The 21,138-nt window shown below is 35.4% G+C and overlaps 1 protein-coding gene and 1 long non-coding RNA gene across 2 annotated transcripts in view; one reads left to right on the forward strand and one right to left on the reverse strand.

Annotated features, from left to right (window-relative positions):
* The window catches only part of LOC123674666 (GDP-Man:Man(3)GlcNAc(2)-PP-Dol alpha-1,2-mannosyltransferase), a 94,758-nt gene that overhangs the window by 37,234 nt on the left and 36,386 nt on the right, over positions 1–21,138 (forward strand). The window contains exon 5 of the mRNA XM_045609630.1: positions 13,487–13,765. Within this exon, the coding sequence (XP_045465586.1) occupies positions 13,487–13,765 (279 nt within the window). The remainder of the gene's footprint in view (positions 1–13,486; positions 13,766–21,138) is intronic.
* Positions 19,826–20,355, reverse strand: LOC123674668. Its single transcript, XR_006746688.1, has 3 exons — positions 20,217–20,355; positions 20,029–20,123; positions 19,826–19,964 (listed from the first exon to the last, which is right to left on the reverse strand). It is a non-coding gene; the product is annotated as an uncharacterized LOC123674668 (long non-coding RNA).

Below are 21,138 nucleotides of genomic sequence, written 5' to 3' on the forward strand. Positions count from 1 at the left end.
AAATAACATTCACTTTAGATGTGAATTAATTAAATTTGGACTTATGCATCATATCATATATGACTATGAAATTGAGAAAGACATATTTTTCTAAATTCCATTATAAGTCTTTCGAATGGTACTTTGAAGATATTGATTTCAATGACGTATGGAATATATCAGTTGAAATACTAGTCAAAATGTTAAGACAGAAATAAATTTTGAAGGATCATTCAGTATATGAAGAATTTAACATGGCAGTCACTTTCGAAATTGGTATCAATTTTCCAGCAATTCAATGAAGGTATAAAATACTTTAAAAAGCAACTATTTATTGAAAATTTCCATGTCATGAATGAATGATCAAATTTGTATAAAAATGTTGATACCTACCTATTTGTTCACTAAAGTTTCCAATCTTTTAATCGTTATAGGAATAGGTGCTATATGGCCATTTCAAAAATGCTATCCTACTGATTTATTCATTGCTTTTCATTTTGGTAAGAATTAAATTATTCATTGTTTCAGATCCAAAGTTAACATTTGAAAAAATCAAGTCAATGTAGTTATTGACCCATATGGGTCAATAGTATTGGCCGATACAATTTTAGTACCGATTTCAAATACTCAGTTCCTTTTGACTGAAGTAAAAATTGAACAATGATCTTTGTATCTTGAAATGAGTTTTGCACTTTTCCAGTGTTCAACAATGAGATAATTATTAAATTGACTCAAGAAATTAACAGAGTATGCTATATCAGGACTAGTTAATACTGCTGAAGATATTAATAAACCTATTAATTTCTTATATGGTTCATCATTACAACTCTCTTTTGTTGAATCAAAATTCAATTTAGTTTTCAGATGTTCACAATCAGACATGTTGAATTATTGCAATACATATTTGAAGAATATAATCGATAGCTTTACTACCTTTTCCATAATTTCTAGTAATATTCATCCCTAATCATTTTTTAGCTTCCCGTAATTTCTTTATCATAAAATTTTCTATCAGAAAATTCATTCAGAATTAACATTAGTTAAAACAAAAAAGTCATCCATGTACAATGCAACAATAGTAAGCCAGTTATTTTTTGATTTATGTAAATACTATGATCAATTGTTGATCTTTTGAAACTTTTATCTATCAAAATTTTATTTACTATATAGGACATAAATTGCCCTGTTTAATTCACTTCTGAGTAAAACCCAGAGCCACAAGTCTCGTTCTATAACATAGCATCAATACAATCTTCAGATACTAAAAAACTCCTTAGTTCGTCAGGAATTTCCAATAGGTCCTTCAAATTGTTGCAATTATATTGTATTTCTTCACAAAATATGGAATAGAAGAATAATTTGCTGCTCAACAGAAAAATGTATTGATAAACCTTGGAAATGAGGGACTTCTTATAACCTGATTTCTCAGATATGGGTATCCGAAAGGTAGATCTATTATTCATTCTGCCTCTTTTCAGTTTGTTTATTACAGCTATACTGAATATTCCTAAAACAAAAATCTAACTGTAGGTCTTTTCATAGATCTTATCGAACGATTATGTAAATTCAATATTTGTCAAAACTGAAAATAAACATTGAATGCAATTTCTTTATTTCAGGTAGTATTTCTATTAATGAGTCAATTGAATAAATGTAACTTCATATTAGGGCCCACAAGTAAATATCTAATGGAATGATAGCCCTTAAAATATATCTATTATTCATTTTGAATTGACTTACAAGAATATCAATATTTTCATCGGCAAGACATAAAACTACAAATTTTCTTTCAAAGTTGAAATTCAGAGAAAAATATGCTAATAATTGTCTATTGTAACTATTAAATAAACAAAAAAAGGACCATAAAAAGGATTACAACTTAACTAACAAACATAAACTTTTTTTGTCAATTTTTCCCACCCAATCATCAATTAAATTTGGACTTATGCATCATACATGTCTCTATAAAGAAGAAATGTGCTAATTTGAAATCTTAATGTTGGAATTATATTATTATTCAATATTCTCTAAAAATTTTTTACAAACCTATAAGCATGAATAACTTTCTTGAAAGACTGACGCTCACATTTTGATTATTCATTTCTCCCAAATGCTTCAAAGAAAGAAATTGCCATTTCTGGAAAAATGAGATCTGAGAATTTGGTTGATATCGGTTATTTTTTATTCATTATTAAAAAATACAATATACGATTCATATTTCAACAAAATTTTAAGACATGCGTGTGACTGACAATTATGATCATAGAGAAATCTTTGTTTATGGTTATGACTGCGTTCGGCAAATCCACACTAGGGATGGGCAAAGGTCAGAAAACTATCGATAATCGATATCTATATATTGTATCGATATTTTCTGACACTATCGAAATATGTAAGAGTAAAATATCAATATATACCGCTGTGATATTTTGGTGTGAGAAAATTCTGTTGATTTGAATAAAGTTTTTCTATCATAGAGGATAATAATAAGATTCAGTAGTTTGCTTCCATTTTTATGGAGTATTTTGTCCTCCTGAACATTTATAGGGACATTGATGTTGACGAGGACGCCGTGATTACAAGGTTTTCAAAGGGTTCAAAGTTTTAAAGACCAAATTAGATTTTGTGATGTAGTTGCCAATTGTCTTCTTTTTTTCTTATTAAACAATGTAATTTTTTTTAAATTTCTACCTGAATGGTTGAAACCCTGATAAGTAAATAATGGTATTATAATACAACAAATACATAAGGGTACAACTTTTTTTGCGAAATTCGAGGCTTTATTGTAAAAAACTGGTTATACATTTATAATTCAAAGTATTGCCCATCGCTGGTCACTACTTTCTCCCATCTTTCGGACAGCGTACGAATTGAAAAAACTGGTCATCTTTTGAAGCGATCCACGAATCGATTCAAGTTTTTACTTCTTCATAAGATCGGAAGTGTTGGTCAGCCAGGCCGTGTGCTATTAATTGAAACAAGTGATAGTCCGTGGGAGCAACGTCTGGAGAATACGTCGGGTAGGGTTGTGGGGTAGGAATTCCCATTTCAACGTTTCCAAGTATATCTTGACTACTTTCGCAACATGGGGTCGAGCATTGTCATGCAGTGAAATCAATTCATCTTCTCTCTCGTTGTATTGCGACGGTTTGTTTTTCAATGCTCGGTACAAACGCATTAATTGCGTTCGATAACGATCGCCTGTGATTCTTTCAGTCATGATACACTACGCCGAGCTGGTCCCACCAAATACTGAGCATGACCTTAGACCCGTGAATATTCGATTTGGCCGTCGATGTGGAAGCATTGTCAGGATATCCTCATGATTTTATGCGCTTGGGATTATCGTTATGAATCCATTTTTCGTCTCCAGTCCCAATCCGATGCAGAAACCCCTTCCGTTATTGTCTTGCAAGCAGCTGTTCACAAGTAAATAAACGTCGTTCAAACACCTCGCGGCTTTAACTCGTACCGCACCCAATTTCCTTGTTTCTGAGTCATTCCTATGACTTTCAGGCGTTTTGAAATGGCTTTTAGTGACACTCCTATTGATCCTACAATTATTGTTGCGTTTGACATGAGTCTTGATCAATTATTGCCTCCAATTCTGCATCTTCAAAAAACTTCTCTCTTTCACCGCGATGCTGGTCTTCGACATCAAAATCACCATTCTTGAAGCGTTGAAACCACTCATCTATTTCTTTATTCATTTAATCAAACGGAACAAGCCATTTTACTGATGTACCAGAAAATAAGTAAACCTAAACATAAACAATATCGTTGGTACGTTCTTCCACCAATATCGTTCTGACTATATATTTTAGTAGAAAATTGAAACCTCCCGCAAATGACGAGAATTTGGCTCGTAAGCTAACATGGTTGATCGCGAATAACTTTATGATGCAGACACAAATCGACTAACATGTCAATGGCGTTATGTTCACAAATAGCTAAACTTATTGTATGACATCTACGATATATTTATTTCTACTACCACTTACCGTTACAGCCATCTATTGCAAAACGGCGGACGCAAAGTTGTACGCCTTATATAAATATTCATATGAATATCTAAATATAAATATTTTTGAGAGGTAAGGCTTGATATCGGTATAATCTGGGATTTGGTCCCATAGAAATACTCGAAGCTCATAACGGCGAACCCCCTCAAAATTTAAGGCTAGGACCGCCCTTGATTTGTCGTCATGGAAAGTTATTTGCATCAAATATTTTCATGTGAGCAAGGGCAAAACGGTATGTTCTAGGAAAAAAAATCATATAGAATTCCACCCTAGAATCAGCATAGTATACCGAGTGAATCGTCTGAAATCAGCTAACGATACAAGGTTTCCGAAAAAAATCTTTTATTTTCTAGAGGGATACCCAGTGAAGGATCTACCGGCATAGTGACGGGGTCCAAGGGGCGGAGCCCCTTCGGCGAGCAGAGCGAGTTATAAAAATTAAGAACGACATTACATAACGTAGCTCTCAATCCGTTCTTCCCCTCAGTATCCAATGTCTCCTGAACTCTTACATAATTCTCTATATCAGATAAAAGATCCAACCATGGAAAATCTTTCAGTTCATATGGTAAAGAAAACTTAGACCTCAAAGATAAAATTTTTGATACAAACCACGGTAGTTCAACATTTGTGAGGTTAACCAACCAATTAGGCTGTGTAACCACATCGGGGCGATCAGCAAGTGAAAACAAAGAATGATACTTACGAACATTGGCCGACCTAACAGAATTCAATGTTCGCTGAAAAAAGTTCTCCTGTCTCATCGCAAAATCACTAATTAATTTATCAGGCACACGATTCTTCAATGAACTTCTATGGTAAACAATACTCTTACGCAACCTGGTGATCCTCCAATTGACAATTTTAATTTCAAGATTTAGAATATCTCTTTTGAGTTTATTTACCATTGTACATATTTTTCTATTATACGGATGTTTTTCTTGGAATAAAGAATAAACACATTTGACTTCATTAACAATGTGCTTTGGGTATATACCATCATGTCTGCACCTCAACAGGAATATCCTATTGTTGATCGAGTTTGCCAGCTTCTTGTTATCTTTAGCCCATTCTTTGAAATGCACAACCAAGTTGATACCAAATACCGTCATGATGTAGTTGAAAAATCCCATGTCAACTAATTAAGAGACCAATATAATTATTTCAGATAAAATTATCGTTCCGAAGATTTAATTCGATGGTGGGGAATATCAGTCACAAGGAACAGTTGTACACAATTTATTCAAAAAGAAAAACTACAAAAAAAGAAACTACAATATGCTGTAAGAATTCAAATATTGCCGTTTCTGTACCCCTACCCTGCATAAAACCATGCTGTTTGGTAGATAAAACATTAAATTTACAAAAGAACTTCAGAAGGAGATTCGACAAAACTTTTTCGAAAATTTTTGCAAACGATGATATCAAACTGATGGGTCTATAATTTGAAAGATCATCTTCATTTCCCTTTTTGTGACATGGTTTGATTAACGATATCTTAAGTGCATCAGGGAAATTTCCCTCTCTAAAAGTACTATTTATTAGGAAGCAAAGGGGTTTGAGAATACTCATAATGTGCTGCTTAATCACATTCATGTCTCGAGGAACTTTTGTTTTTCATCTGCTTAAGAACGGCCAGTAATTCGGACTCTTGCAGCTCAAATAAACAAAATGAATTAGCAACTCGTTGAACTGAATTATAATTCAATGCTTCAACAACATTTGTTCCACGAGAAGATATGGACGGGACATTTACAAAAAATTCATTGAATTTCTCCACCATTTGTTGCATGCTGAAATCGCTATCTGTACATCCCGAAGGAAGCTTGTTATGAAATGTTCGTTTTTTATTTGTAACCTCTCTAATTACGTTCCAGACTGCTTTGGACTTATTTTGTGAGTTGTTAATAATAGACGAATAAAAATACCTACTCTTAGAGCTCAAAGCAGCTTCATATTGACATTTTACATCCTTATATATTTTAATGAATTCTGAATTATATCTAGATAAAACAAATAATATGTCCAGTTGTTCTTTCAAACGGACAATTTCTGGTGTCAGCCTGATTCTGGTCTTTCTGGACACATCAACAGTAACGAGAGGAAATGCACTATGAAACTGTTCAATGTACTTATTTAAAAAACAGTCCCACAATTCATCAATCTTTTCATTAGGTATACTATAAAGCCACGACCAATCAACTCCCTGCAAAAGTTCACTAAAATTCTGGTGATTTTGTTGGTTATAAATTCTAATCATTTTTTTTGGTGGAGACTTAATGTAGCATTTATCACTATGAAAATTAAATTTCTGACCTGAATGATCTGACAAATGTTCTTCAACAATAGTAGCAATTCCATTGATATTTGAAATAATGTTGTCAAGACAAGTAGCAGTACCAAAAGTTTAGAAATTGAAATGTCTAGGAAGTTTATTAGTAGTAGAAGAAGAAATGAATAGTAGAATAAACTTCCTAGACATTTCAATTTCTAAACTGAACGACACACATAACTTCAGTATATTTCACAAACCTACCCATACTGATACCACCATTCACATCACTTCTAATCATCCATATAGTCACAAGATGGCCGCTTACAATTCTATGATCCATAGACTAATAACTATACCTATGAATCACGATCATTTCAACACAGAATTAAACTTAATCAAACAAATAGCAATCAATAACGGTTATAACCCTACCATCATAGATAAAATCCTGTTCAATAAACAAATAAAACATACTTTGCTGTTAGCGTACCCTTCCCACATAAAAGATGACACCAAAAAGTACATATCTTTAACCTACGTTAATCGAACTTCCGAGCGTATTGCTAAGTATTTCAAAGATAAATTCAATCTCAAAGTATCCTTCAAGACAAACAATAATTTGGGAACTTTCGTCAGAAATAATAAAGATAAAACAAACAAAGATAATAAATCTGGAGTCTACAAGTTAAAATGTGGGGATTGTCACATGGTTTATATAGGCCAAACCGGAAGATCCTTCAAAAAGAGAATACATGAACATCAGAAGAGTTTCACATCCAACACCACCCATTCTACATACGCCAACCACCTAAAAGAATGCCGACATGAGTTCAACAATAATTACCAGATCCTCCATACAGAAAACAAGAGTTCTAGACTCACACTCTTAGAATCTCTAGAAATAAACAGGTACAATTCCAAGAAGGTCCTTCTGAATGAACAAACAGATGTAAATAGATCACCGCTACTTAACATCTTTATACAACCCTGCAATAACCAGCAGCACCCTCCAATATAATGTTAATTACCTCATTTAAATCACATTTTCTCATTATCTCATTTAAAACACATTTTTCTTCTCAACTATGTTGCCAATTACCTATTTAAATGAATGTTATACTTTGGGAATGCTCAGTTCAGCACCCGACTTGAAAAAGCTACAGTGTAGCGAAACAATTGTCGTCATTTAAACATCAATAAATTTTGTGGAAATCAGCAGTGTATTATTATTTATTTAAAATGAATTTCCATCAAGTGAAGACCGAATCAATCAAATATTTATTATACTTTAAATGAAGAGTAGCTCTCCGGAAAACGGGACTTCAGTTTTTCGCAATTTACACTGTCTGAAAACTTTAGTTTCAAAAACATCAAAAGATCCTCCACCTTTGTGTCTGGTTTCAGATTTGATACGTGAAGAAATTTCATCCTTTCAACTCCCTGAACCACAGATGATCCGGCGCAATTGCCCACAATCAGCATGCGGTCCTTTTTCTGTTTTGGTCTCCTATGGGTAACTTTTGTCCAATCTTCACTATTCTTACTCTGAATCGTACTATCATTATTCGGATCAACATTGACAGATGTTTCAATCGGTGCAGGTGAAGTAGAGTTATTCACTTTATCCGTCATCTGTTTGTTTACATTTTCATCATTTATAACACCTTCTGTACGAAGAATGACAGATGTGGAATTCCCATCATGATAACTCGGAGACGTATCTTGCACTAGATTATGAGCGTTTTTAATATTCTTATTGACACTTTTTTGTTGATTCATTTGTTGTTTCTGGTTCTTTTGAGGAATAACCTTATCAGAATGATTTTTAGTCATTAATAGGTTGTTCTGATTTCGTAATGAATCAATGGCTATGGCCTGATTGGTAATTACTAGGTCTTTATGAACTAGAATTTCCTTTAAATACTTCATCTCGATTTGGCATATTTCACTCGAAACGGTCCCAACACAATTTTCCGAATCACTTTTATTGATTTTTTCACTGAATTTTTTCACAAATTCTATAAGTGTAACGTTCATTACTGAATCCGGTAACGTACCGAACAAAATAAAATCAATCAAATCCTTTTTAAGCAGTTTATTCAATTCACTTGACACAACATCCGTATTCTCTGACATCTTGACGAGTATCTCGAATCATTACACCTCATCATATACTGTGCAGCATTTTCAATAGCAACAGTGCTAGGTGTGAAGCCAAAACCTAAAAGTCAGCAACCAGCCAGAGAAAAACAACAAAATAAACCACATTGGCAAAAAAAGCTAGAAGACAAAGTTCATAGCATCCGCCAAGAAATTGGGAGGCTCACGCAATTTGCAAAAGGTTCGCCGTCTAGAAGATTACAAAAAATGGTGAATATAATAATGGATCGTCACCGGCAACATACAACGTATGATCCAAACAATGAAAATGCTTAACAAATTTTAGACACACTGAAACAAAAACTTAGTGTGTACTCCGAAAGACTCAGAAGATACAATGAGAGCTATAGAAGAAAACAGGATAATATGAATTTTGAAAATTCCGAAAGAAAATTCTATAGAATGTTAAACAATAATATGTCAGCAATACCAGGAAGTTATCCAACCGTCGAGGATATTGAGAATTTTTGGACAGATCAACTGGCTACACCAACCCCCTACAACTCCCAGGCTGATTGGATAAGAAGTGAAGAGAAATCCTGTGAGACAATGGAACAAATGCCGCATAACGCAGTTTCTATAGAAGAATTCCATGAAATATTGAAAAACACACACAATTGGAAATCACCCGGCCCAGATGGAATCCACAACTTTTGGTTGAAAAAATTTTGGTGTATACACGGCAGGCTAGTTGAAACCATAAATGATGTTATAAGTAATCCAACGGAAATGCCCAAATTTTTAACAACAGGGACCACTAACCTCTTACTGAAGGATATGCAACACACAGCGGATCCATCAAAATACAGACCAATTACATGTCTACCAACAAAATATAAAATCATCACATCATGTATAGCATTTCTTATCTACAAACATTGCGAGACAAATAATATAATGACAACACAGCAGAAAGGATGTTCCAAGAATGCACTAGGATCGAAGGAACTGCTGATAATAGATTCCATCATATGCAACCAAGCCTTCAAAAAACACAGAAATCTTTTTATGACATATTTTGACTATAAGAAGGCCACATGGGTGGCTGACAAAAATTTTGGAAATATACAAGATCGATCCAATTACAATAAACTTTCTGAAGTATGCAATGTGCAACTGGAGAACGAATATCGAACTCTCTACGGCGAACATAACTACTAAAGATATTCCAATAAAAAGGGGAATTTTCCAAGGAGATTCGTTGAGTCCCTCATGGTTCTACTTGGCGCTGAACCCCCTTTCTAAACAACTGAATGCTACTGAAAAAGGTTTCAATGTCAAAGGAAACAGAAATACTATTGCACTCAATCATTTGCTATACATGGATGACCTAAAACTTATAACAGGCAACAAAAACCACTTGCAAATTATGGTCAAACTGGTGGAAAATTTTTCGGAAGACGTGGGGATGAAATTCGGATTGGACAAGTATCATACTATTGGCGTAGTGCGTGGAAAAATCCAAGATGAACCGATAGCTCTCTCCAATGGACAGGAGATAGAAGCAATGAAATCGGACGATCTTTATAAATACCTAGGAATGAAACAAAACCGACGAATAAACCATCAAAGAATGAAGGAAGACTTAACAACTGAGTTCATTAGGAGAATCAACAAAATTTTGAAAACAAACCTCAACAGCAAGAACATGACGAGAGCTATCAATACATATGCATGTTCAATTCTTACATACTCTTTCGGTATCATTCCATGGACCAAAACAGATATAGAAAACCTGCAACGCAAAATGAGAACCTTGATGACGAAAGCACACAAGCACCATCCGAAAAGTAGCATTGAGAGGACGACACTGCCGAGGAATGAAGGAGGCAGAGGTCTGCTAGACATCATGGAACTTGCCCATGGGCAAATTGAATGCCTACGAACATACTTCAAAGACAAATCACAACTGCACAAGGAGCAATTGTCATATAACCACCAGACAATCCAAGAAAAACTGCAAAGATGGAGAGAGAAACCCCTGCATGGAAGACATTTCAACGAGGTGAACCAGGATCATGTCGACATTGAAGCGTCGAACTATTGGCTCACATCAGGTGCGATGTATCCAGGAACGGAAGGATTTCTTTTAGCCATCCAAGAGCAAGTGATCTCAACAAAAAATTACTGCAATCATATCATAAAGGATCGAACTATTACTGACGATCGATGCCGTTATAGGTGTCCAACGAACGAGACAATCCAACATATCACGGGAGGATGTCAAATGTTTGCAGGAAATGAATATAAAGAGAGACACGATGCAGTAGGAAAGATACTACACCAAGAAATGGCAACTAAATTAACACTAATTAATTCTGAAAAAGTGCGATACTACAAGTACCGACCGGAAACCATCCTGGAAAACGAACGCTATAAACTGTACTGGGATTGTGATTGCCTTATTTTGACTGTTTTCTATTGCTATTGTAGAGTCCTGAAGAAGGTCCCCATCGGGATCGAAACGTCGACTAAATGAAATAAAGAAGAGTGACATTATAACACTTATCAATTTTCCCAATATATATATATATATATATATATATATATATTATATATATATATATAATTGGAAAATTATTGATCGCAATTAATCTACTAGACAAAAATGTTTCCACCATTTCTTAGTTTCAACACCTGCTAATAATAAACAAAATCAAGAAAGTGAATATAATTCTGTGGAACCGGACGTCATTTGTGTCTATCTTTGACGGGTGGTGTCATGGTTTATTTACCTCAAATGAATTGATGTCTGATAGAATATATGAGTTTTATTTATTGATTATAAGTTCTTTGTTAAATCTTTATTACTGTGAGAGAGTAGTTGGGTTGAACTATTTTGTTTTTCAATATTTTGAAATAAGATTAACAGGAAGGAATAAAACCACAATATATGTACGTTAGATATGTGAACTTGCTAATTGTTATGTTTATATTTAATATATATTATTATAATCAACGATATTTGATTTTAATATATGTATATATATATATATATATATATATATATATATATATATATATATATATATATATATATATATATATATATATATATATATATATATATATATATATATATATATATATATATATATATATATATATATAAACAAAGGTTTAAGGGGTGTTGGAAAACTTCAATTGTTACTATCTTCTTTATTTCATCAGTCGACGTTTCGATCCTTGGTTGGGATCTTCTTCAGGACTTCTATAAAACAAACAACATACAAATATAACACAAACATTGCAGAAAAGACAACATGTTAAAACGCACCGAAATGCGAAGAGTTACCAGATCTTAAGTTGCACTGAATCTTATACAGATTTGGAGGAAAAATTATTAATTATCTTGAACACAAAATAGTCTCTAATACAATAACGTCTTTTTTTTTTTTTTTTTTTTTAATCACACACTTCCTTATTCTCTTGAAAACTTCTTTTTACAAAACTTTCTTCATCCATCTGACAACTGCGTAAAAAACGAAAGGGGTTAGGTCGGGATTCATAGAACATCATAGATCTTCAACTGACATTCGAGAACATAGAACTTGAGATCAACAACTCACTCTCACTAAGTTGGTTTGAATGTATCAGATATGAATAAATGTTGCTTATATTCTCTATATCCTTTCTGTAGTTCATGGAATTTTCATGTCGCTTAATGTGAATCATCTCCAGGAAACATCTTTTTCTCATATTCTCCTCGCACTCCAAGACTGTCACCGAATCATAGTCCATACGATGGTCAACTGATCTTACATGTTCTGCCAGTGCACATATCTTTCTAGGATTCTTAATGTCGCTAATATGTTGGGTTATTCTTCTTTTAAGTTGTTGGGATGTTTGTCCGATATACACCTCATCACAATTTTGACAGGGTATTCTGTATACAACACAGCTTTTCTTATCAGTTTCTATCCTATCTTTCAAATTACTATAAAGTCTCTTTAATTTAAATTCTGTTCTAGGTATCACTTTGATATTATCAGTTTTTAATAAGTTTATTAAGGATTTTGTCATTACATTAATCAGTGGAATGGAAGTAAATATAATTCTCTGATCTAAATTGGTGGATGCGATTTCATCGTTATTCTGTGGCAGTCCAGAATTCGATGAATTGTGTATCAATTTCTTTAAAAGGTTCTTGGGGTAACCATTCTCAAGCATCAACTGATATAATAGTTTCATATTCTTCTCCTTCAGAGTGGGGTGTGATATTCTTTGTATGCGATTCTTCAATCCTGTAACCATATTGATTTTTTGTCTCTGAGGGTGGTTGGAAAAATAATGCAAGTATCTACCTGAGCTAGAGGGCTTTCTATACCAATCAAGAATCAGTGTATTGTCAGGTCTTCTAATGACTAGGGTATCTAGGAAGGGGACACTATTATTATTTTCTAATTCTATGGTAAATTTTATAGACTCACTCTGTCTGTTGAACCTTTCAAGAGTGTAAGATGTCTTATCACTGGGAACTGCACAAATGATGTCATCTACATATTTTTTAATAAAAGGCATCTCAAAGGGGATATCTGTTAGGATGCCATCTAGGAGGAAATCCATCACTACCTCTGCAATGGAAGGGCTGAATTTAGACCCCATTGGGGAACCTAGTATTTGGTTGTAAAAATTACCTTGGAAGATGAAATAGTTAGAGTTGAAAAGAAATCTGATGATGTTGATGAAATCTTCCTTTGGTATGGTGGTGTGGAAGATTTCATCAACATCATCGGATTTCTTTTCAACTCTAACTATTTCATCTTCCAAGGTAATTTTTACAGATGCTCGAGAAAATGCCTCGTGAGTGGCGGGCATTAGTCTTTGATTGAACGATTGGTTCGGAGACGAGCGCTTAAAGGAATATTCAATTTCCGAGATGAATCTTTGCCCTGTCATTACCAATGCCATAAGTGAATCTTCACATGTTCTATTAATTTCAATTGAAATAGCATATTTTAGTTACTTTACCGCTCCTTGCTAGTGACACATTAGAATAAGGCAATAAAAAAATCCTATTTTTTTAAGTCCAAAATAATTATTATTTCAGATGTATTCTTGTATGGGAAAATTCTCAGACATTACCATAGTCAATTCGACCTTCACCTTGGAACATCTTTCTGCACTGTGGAACACCCCTTTGCATTTAGTGTACCCCCCCTGCGACATCCGATGTTTGAAGGAGATCAAAAAAAGTAACAAACCTAAAAATATCAGGATATTATCAGTTGCTCAATTTCGACCAGAAAAAAACCATGCTTTGCAGTTGCAATCACTCTATGAACTAAGGGAGATAGTGGCTGAAGAAATATTCGAGCGTATTACTTTGGTGAGTATATATATGCAGAGCCGTACTACTATTGCGCCTGTGGCAATATATTTGACAGTACCTCCCAGTTATCGAAGATTTTTCTTCATTCATTATATTTTCTCATAGTATTTTTTGTTGTTAATTTAAGTCATATATTTTCGTTGAAGTTTTGAAATAATGCACATATATATATATATATATATATATATATATATATATATATATATATATATAGCACAAAAGGATAAGGACAGTCCCTCACAGAGAAATGCTAACCGTAGACACGTGTTTCGGGCTTTAGGCCCTCATCAGTACGGTGCAAAAGTGTTAGGATGAGCAACACCTGAAACAAACAACAAACAAACAGAGTCAACAACAGAAGCCAGCCGTCCATTTGTGGTTTCAGCAGGAAGACCCAATGGGTTTTCGGGAAACAACCAACATCACCACGTAGGAAGCTATAGCTACCTGCGTGACATCCGAGTCCCGGGATAATCACATTATTATATATTATATTTATATATATATATATTATATACAGGGTGTTTCATCATAAACTGGACAAACATATATATTCGTGTAGAGGACATCGGGAGAATCATTTTTGCCTTATACAATATATCCCGTTTTCTACGCATAAGCGAGATACAGGGTGTTAAACGTCAATTTTGAGCAAGATTCTTATGGGTGTGGTCAGTTTTGTATAACACTCAAAGAAACGGTTTTTGGTCAAAACTCAGTATTTTTGGGTCCTCTATTCAGAAAAGTTGATGAAATCCGAAAAAAGAATTACAAAATGGCGGAAAACCTGCAACGTTCCTAATTTTTTTTTCCGGTGGTCAAATTGAATTTTAGTTTCTGAATGAACACAATTTTCTAAGAATTTCTGTGCAAAAATTTTTTCAAAAATCGAACACAAATTTTTTTTTACATGTCTACAGCGATAAAAAAATTTCACCCGAAATGGATGAAATTTTATACAATTGTACTCCTTCAATTATCAATCACGAATATGAAAACAGAATTGCAAAATATCAAACGGTTTCGTTACTACAGCCATTCAAATGTTTCGTTCAAACCTCCAAAAAAAAAATAGAATGGCTTCTTAGAGTCAAAATTATTAAATTATTGCTATTTCCAAAAATTCCGGATGCTAAAATGTATTTATACAAAAAAAATTCGGTGAAACTTAGTTGGGAGTCGAACCCTCGATTCCAACGTAAGTATTAATGAAGAAATTAAGACAGTTCTAAGGATATTAATATTCGTTGCTAAGCAACGGAAGTTCGAAGCTCATAGAATTCTACTGGTTTTTGAATTTCACTAAATATAATTTCGCAAGTATCGTGACACGAATTTGTTTGGAAACGAAAATGAAATATTCTCTTTTGGAAAAAAATGATATTGTGCAGGCTTATTATGAAGCGAATTGCTCAGGCAGAAAAGCAAGGGAAATTTACTCCCGCAGATTTCCAAGCAGAAATTTGCCAAACTTCAAAACTTTTTATGAGACAGTACGCAAATTACGTGAAGAAGGAAGTTTGAACCGGAAAAAGAAGGAAACAATAAAAACAAACGATGATCGCATCCTTAATTTAGTAGGAGATAACCCAATGATTTCAACAAGAACTCTTTCGAACCACCCTTCAATGAATAAAAGTAAAACTACTGTTTGGAGAGTACTCAAAAGGAACAGCTTCCATTCGTTCCATTTCCAACTCTGCCAAACTTTAGAAGACGGTGATTTTCATAGAAGAAAAGAATTCTGTCAGTTTATTTTGAGAAGAGTACGTGGAAATAGAGATTTTCTCCATCAAATTTTATTTACGGATGAAGCTACTTTTCATAGGGATGGTTTCTTCAACAGAAAAAATAATATTTTATGGCATAGAGAAAATCCGCATGCCACGGTATCAAAAAATAGCCAGAAGAGGTTTTCAGTTAATATTTGGGCGGGAATAAAAGATAAATTCATTATCGGACCATACATTCTTCCTCAAACATTGACTGGAAACGGCTATTATCACTTCCTGACGGAGATTCTGCCAGATCTTGAAGATATTCCGCTGAGTCAGATTCAGGGCATTTGGTAACAGCATGATGGTTGCCCTGCGCACACAACTCGAGATGTAAGAGGGTATCTAGATGAAGAATACCCACGCCGATGGATTGGCCGATTAGGACCTATCGCATGGCCTCCTCGTTCGCCGGATCTCACACCACTTGATTTTTATTTCTGGGGACATCTCAAAAGTCTTGTTTATGATAAGAGAGCTCCATTAAACTCAAAGGAAGAACTTATTCAACGAATTGAATCAGCTGCCGAGTAGATCCGGCAAAACCCCGAAATGATACGTTCAGCGGTCGATAGTGTGAAAAGGGCGAGAATGTGTATTCTTAAAAATGGAAATATCTTCGAAAACGATTTATGAATTGATTTTTCCACTAATCTGTTTTTTTTGTGTTTATAAAATGTAGAATTATTAGTAAAAAATTCAGGTTTATTCCTTGAATAATTCGTTTAATAATAAGCATGAACCATGACATTTTTTCCAAAAGAGAATATTTCATTTTCGTTTCCAAACAAATTCGTGTCACGATACTTGCGAAATTATATTTAGTGAAATTCAAAAACCAGTAGAATTCTATGAGCTACGAACTTCCGTTGCTTAGCAACGAATATTAATATCCTTAGAACTGTCTTAATTTCTTCATTAATACTTACGTTGGAATCGAGGGTTCGACTCCCAACTAAGTTTCACCGAATTTTTTTTGTATAAATACATTTTAGCATCCGGAATTTTTGGAAATAGCAATAATTTAATAATTTTGACTCTAAGAAGCCATTCTATTTTTTTTTTGGAGGTTTGAACGAAACATTTGAATGGCTGTAGTAACGAAACCGTTTGATATTTTGCAATTCTGTTTTCATATTCGTGATTGATAATTGAAGGAGTACAATTGTATAAAATTTCATCCATTTCGGGTGAAATTTTTTTATCGCTGTAGACATGTAAAAAAAAATTTGTGTTCGATTTTTGAAAAAATTTTTGCACAGAAATTCTTAGAAAATTGTGTTCATTCAGAAACTAAAATTCAATTCGACCACCGGAAAAAAAAATTAGGAACGTTGCAGGTTTTCCGCCATTTTGTAATTCTTTTTTCGGATTTCATCAACTTTTCTGAATAGAGGACCCAAAAATACTGAGTTTTGACCAAAAACCGTTTCTTTGAGTGTTATACAAAACTGACCACACCCATAAGAATCTTGCTCAAAATTGACGTTTAGCACCCTGTATCTCGCTTATGCGTCGAAAACGGGATATATTGTATAAGGCAAAAATGATTCTCCCGATGTCCTCTACACGAATATATATGTTTGTCCAGTTTATGATGAAACACCCTGTATATATTATATATTATCCTTTTGTGCTTTGTTTTATGAACAAAAACCCTCGTTATCCTTAACACATATATATATATATATATATATATATATATATATATATATATATATATACGCAGGGGGAGCTTCGGCTTTCGGGGAGTGACGACCACGCGTACCCTAGTCGACCACCGATCTAGGATAGCAACCTGGATCGTGTGTGGAATTAGAAATGCTCTCGCAAGTCATAGTAATACTCAGGACGGCGGGGAGCTGCGGGCTGGCTCCCTTCGGAACCGTCCAGAGGATCAGCTCGACGGAGGATCAGGTGGGGTGAGCGGCGCCTACCTCCGTTCTGGTACCGTAAGGCAACGTCCTGCTCAAACAAGTGAAGGTGAAGATGGTTTGGCCGTATCTTTGGATCGTCCCACCACTAGCCAACAACAACAAACGCACCAGGACAGGCGTATGCGCTAGACACACGTCGACAACTCGACTGCAATACGCGCACACTTTATAGCTATGAGGATAGTAGGCGGCAGAGGAAAGACCTATATGCGTACTCTGAATGAAATATGGAACAACATGAGACCGGATAGAAGAACATACGCCCAACACATAGCAAACAGAGTGCGTTGGATATTAGACGAAGAAAAACTACCGAGGACAGAACTTAGGATGATAGAAAGAACGTGCTGGCCGGACAGAATTTTGAGAGAAGATAACACCGAGATCCCCCCAGTATGCGACCATCATGAAGAACAGGAAACCACAGAGGACAACGAAAATGTGCTGGGAGAAGACACTGACCCTCAGGATCAGATTAGAACAATTTTCAACAGAAACCTGATTAAGTTCAGTGGAATGGATCCAAAAAGCAGACAAAAAATACCACGACTTAAACCAAATAAAAAGCTCATTGAAGACGTTAGAGCATTAGATAATATTTTGTCTAAACTTTTGAGGAGGGACGACACTTTAATAGAGGTGGTGGAATTGGTCTATGCCGGTGCTATTACTGTTGCTGAACTTCAGGGTAAAACAACATCTAACAACCCAGAACGACCCAGTGGCGATCCACCATGGAAGAAGCGCCTAGAAAGAAATATTAATCAACACAGGAGTAAACTGGGTATTATACAAACCTACCTTTCCACGCAGCAGCCGTCCAGAAAAGTCTTGAGGTCCGTGGGGGTGATAGCCAGAGAGTGTAAACTCAGATTCACGGCGGATGACTTCCGTAGTAAGATCAAGGTAACTGCAGATAACCTAAAACAAAAAATAAAGGCCTTAGGATCAAGATTGAGGCGCTATAATGAAAGAACTAAGAGGTACAAGAACAACCGTCTATATTACGCTAACCAAAAGGAATTTTTTCGCAATCTGGAGGGGAAAGTGAACACTGCAGGCCCACCACCCACACGGGAGGCAATGGAGGGCTTCTGGAAGGGGATATGGAGCGAGGAGGTCAATCACGATGAGGGTGCTGATTGGCTGCGTGAGATTGAGGATCAGTCGAGGGTAGAGATGATGCGAGAAATTCAAATAGATGTGGCGGACGTAGAATGGGTTTTGAAGTCCACGAACAACTGGGCCGCACCGGGTGTTGACAACATCCACAATTTCTGGTGGAAACACTTCAGGTCTGTCCACTCTAGCCTAGCTCGCCTATTCCAACAACTTCTAGAGAAACCTGAGCTGGTCCCAGGCTTTATGACTGCTGGACTGACATATATGTTGACCAAAGGAGCCGAATCAAAAGATCCAAAAAACTACAGACCGGTTACATGCTTGCCGACCATTTACAAACTCCTCACAGGAGTACTCACCCGGCACATCAACAACCACGTGAGAAGCCACAACATCTTGGCAACTGAACAAAACGGATGCAAATCCAAAGCAATGGGTGCCAAAGAACTGTTGATAACGGATGTTATCATCACGAAACACGCAAGAAAAAAGCTACGTAACATCTCGGTAGCGTGGGTGGACTATAAAAAAGCGTTTGACTCGGTACCCCACACTTGGCTGCTCAAGGTTCTGAGTATGTACGGAGTATGTGGCTCAGTAATAAATCTCCTAAAACACCTAATGGGCGAATGGCGAACCTCGCTGATTCTGAAAACTGGGGCTACTATAATTAAAACAGCTGACATCGCAATCAGACGGGGTCTATTTCAAGGGGACTCACTTAGCCCCTTATGGTTTTGCCTAGCATTAAATCCTCTCAGCACGCTCATCAATGAACAGAAATATGGATACATCCTAGACAAAAACAGAAAGATCAAAATAACCCATCAACTATATATTGATGATCTCAAATTATATGCGTCCAATGAAGAACAACTTGAAAAAATGTTAGAGATCGTGGCAACATTTAGTGAGACCATAAGAATGGAGATGGGGCTAGACAAGTGCGCAAGGCTAAAGGTCAAAAGGGGAAAAATATCTGAAAATGATTCCAACATCTTGAATCCAAATGCCATTCAGAACCTCGGCATGGATGAAACCTATAAGTATCTAGGTATACAGCAAGCTCTAGAAATTAAAAACGCTGAAATGAAGGAAGCCTTTAGTAAGAAACTATTTCATCGGGTGAACCAAGTGCTCAAGTCCAAACTGAATTCGAAATCATTGTTTCTAGCCTTGAACACATGGGCATTGCCCATAATGACGTACACCTTCGGGGTACTTACATGGTCGACTACAGAACTGCAGGCTTTGGACACGAAGATCCGCACCATTTTGACGAAATACGGAGTACATCACCCTCACTCATCCGTGGCAAGACTCTATCTCCAAAGACATCTAGGGGGAAGAGGGATGCTTAACCTAGAAACATCACATAACAAATCCGTAATAAAACTAAGGGAATACTTCATGAAGCAGAACTTACCCTTTGTCAGAGCCCTTCGTTCGTTAGATGTAGGATGCTCCCCATTACGGCTATCGGATTCCGACTTCGCGCTGCCGATTCGCACTCAGCAAAACCTGCAGGAGGAATGGAAAGCTAAGGTATTACATGGTAGATACCCTAATAATTTAGACAACAGCAATGTGAAAAAAAAAGAATCCTTAACTTACCTTAAGGCGGGCTACCTGTTTCCTGAAACTGAGGGCAGGCTGCTTGCAATACAGGATCAGGTGATTCCTACCAGGTCTTACCTCAAAAACATAGCGGGGCAACAACTTACCTCTGATCTATGTAGAAAATGCAAGCTGGGACGTGAACACATCCAACATGTTACGTCTGGTTGCTCCATCCTCGCTCCGAGAGAATACACGGATAGACACAACCAAATGGCAAAAGTTTACCATCAGGCCATGGCACTGAAATTAAAACTAATCAAAACTAAGAGAAAAAATCATCTATACTCACCTGAGAATGTCCTCGAGAACGAAGAATTTAAATTATATTGGGACACCACGATGGTGACGGACAGGCCAGTGGCAAATAATCGACCGGATATCGTCTTACTGAACAAAACTGAAAAAAGCTGTGAGATCATCGATATTACGGTTCCTTCAGACGACAATATTTCAAGGGCATACACTGAAAAAATTACAAAATACTTCGATCTGTCGTTCGAACTAAAGGAAATGTATAAGCTCAAGAAAATATTTATTATCCCACTGGTGATGTCGGTCAACGGACTCGTAGAGGAACATCTTGTTGATAACACAAAGATGTTGGAACTTGACATCTATGTTGTTTCGAGTGCCCAGAAGGAAGTCATACTGGGCACTACACGTATCGTAAGGCGCTTCTTTCATAGCTCTTGATTACACTTTGGCTCTGAGAGTTCGGTGGTATCTCGTAATTCCCGGAAAGGTGATTGAAAAAAAAAAAAAAATATATATATATATATATATATATATATATATATATATATATATATATATATATATATATATATATATATATATATGTATATATATATATATATATATATATATATATATATATATATATATATATATATATTACTGCTTTCTGCATCCACGT

The sequence above is a fragment of the Harmonia axyridis genome, chromosome 3 (genome assembly GCF_914767665.1).
Source record: "Harmonia axyridis chromosome 3, icHarAxyr1.1, whole genome shotgun sequence".
NCBI classification, from domain to species: domain Eukaryota; kingdom Metazoa; phylum Arthropoda; class Insecta; order Coleoptera; family Coccinellidae; genus Harmonia; species Harmonia axyridis.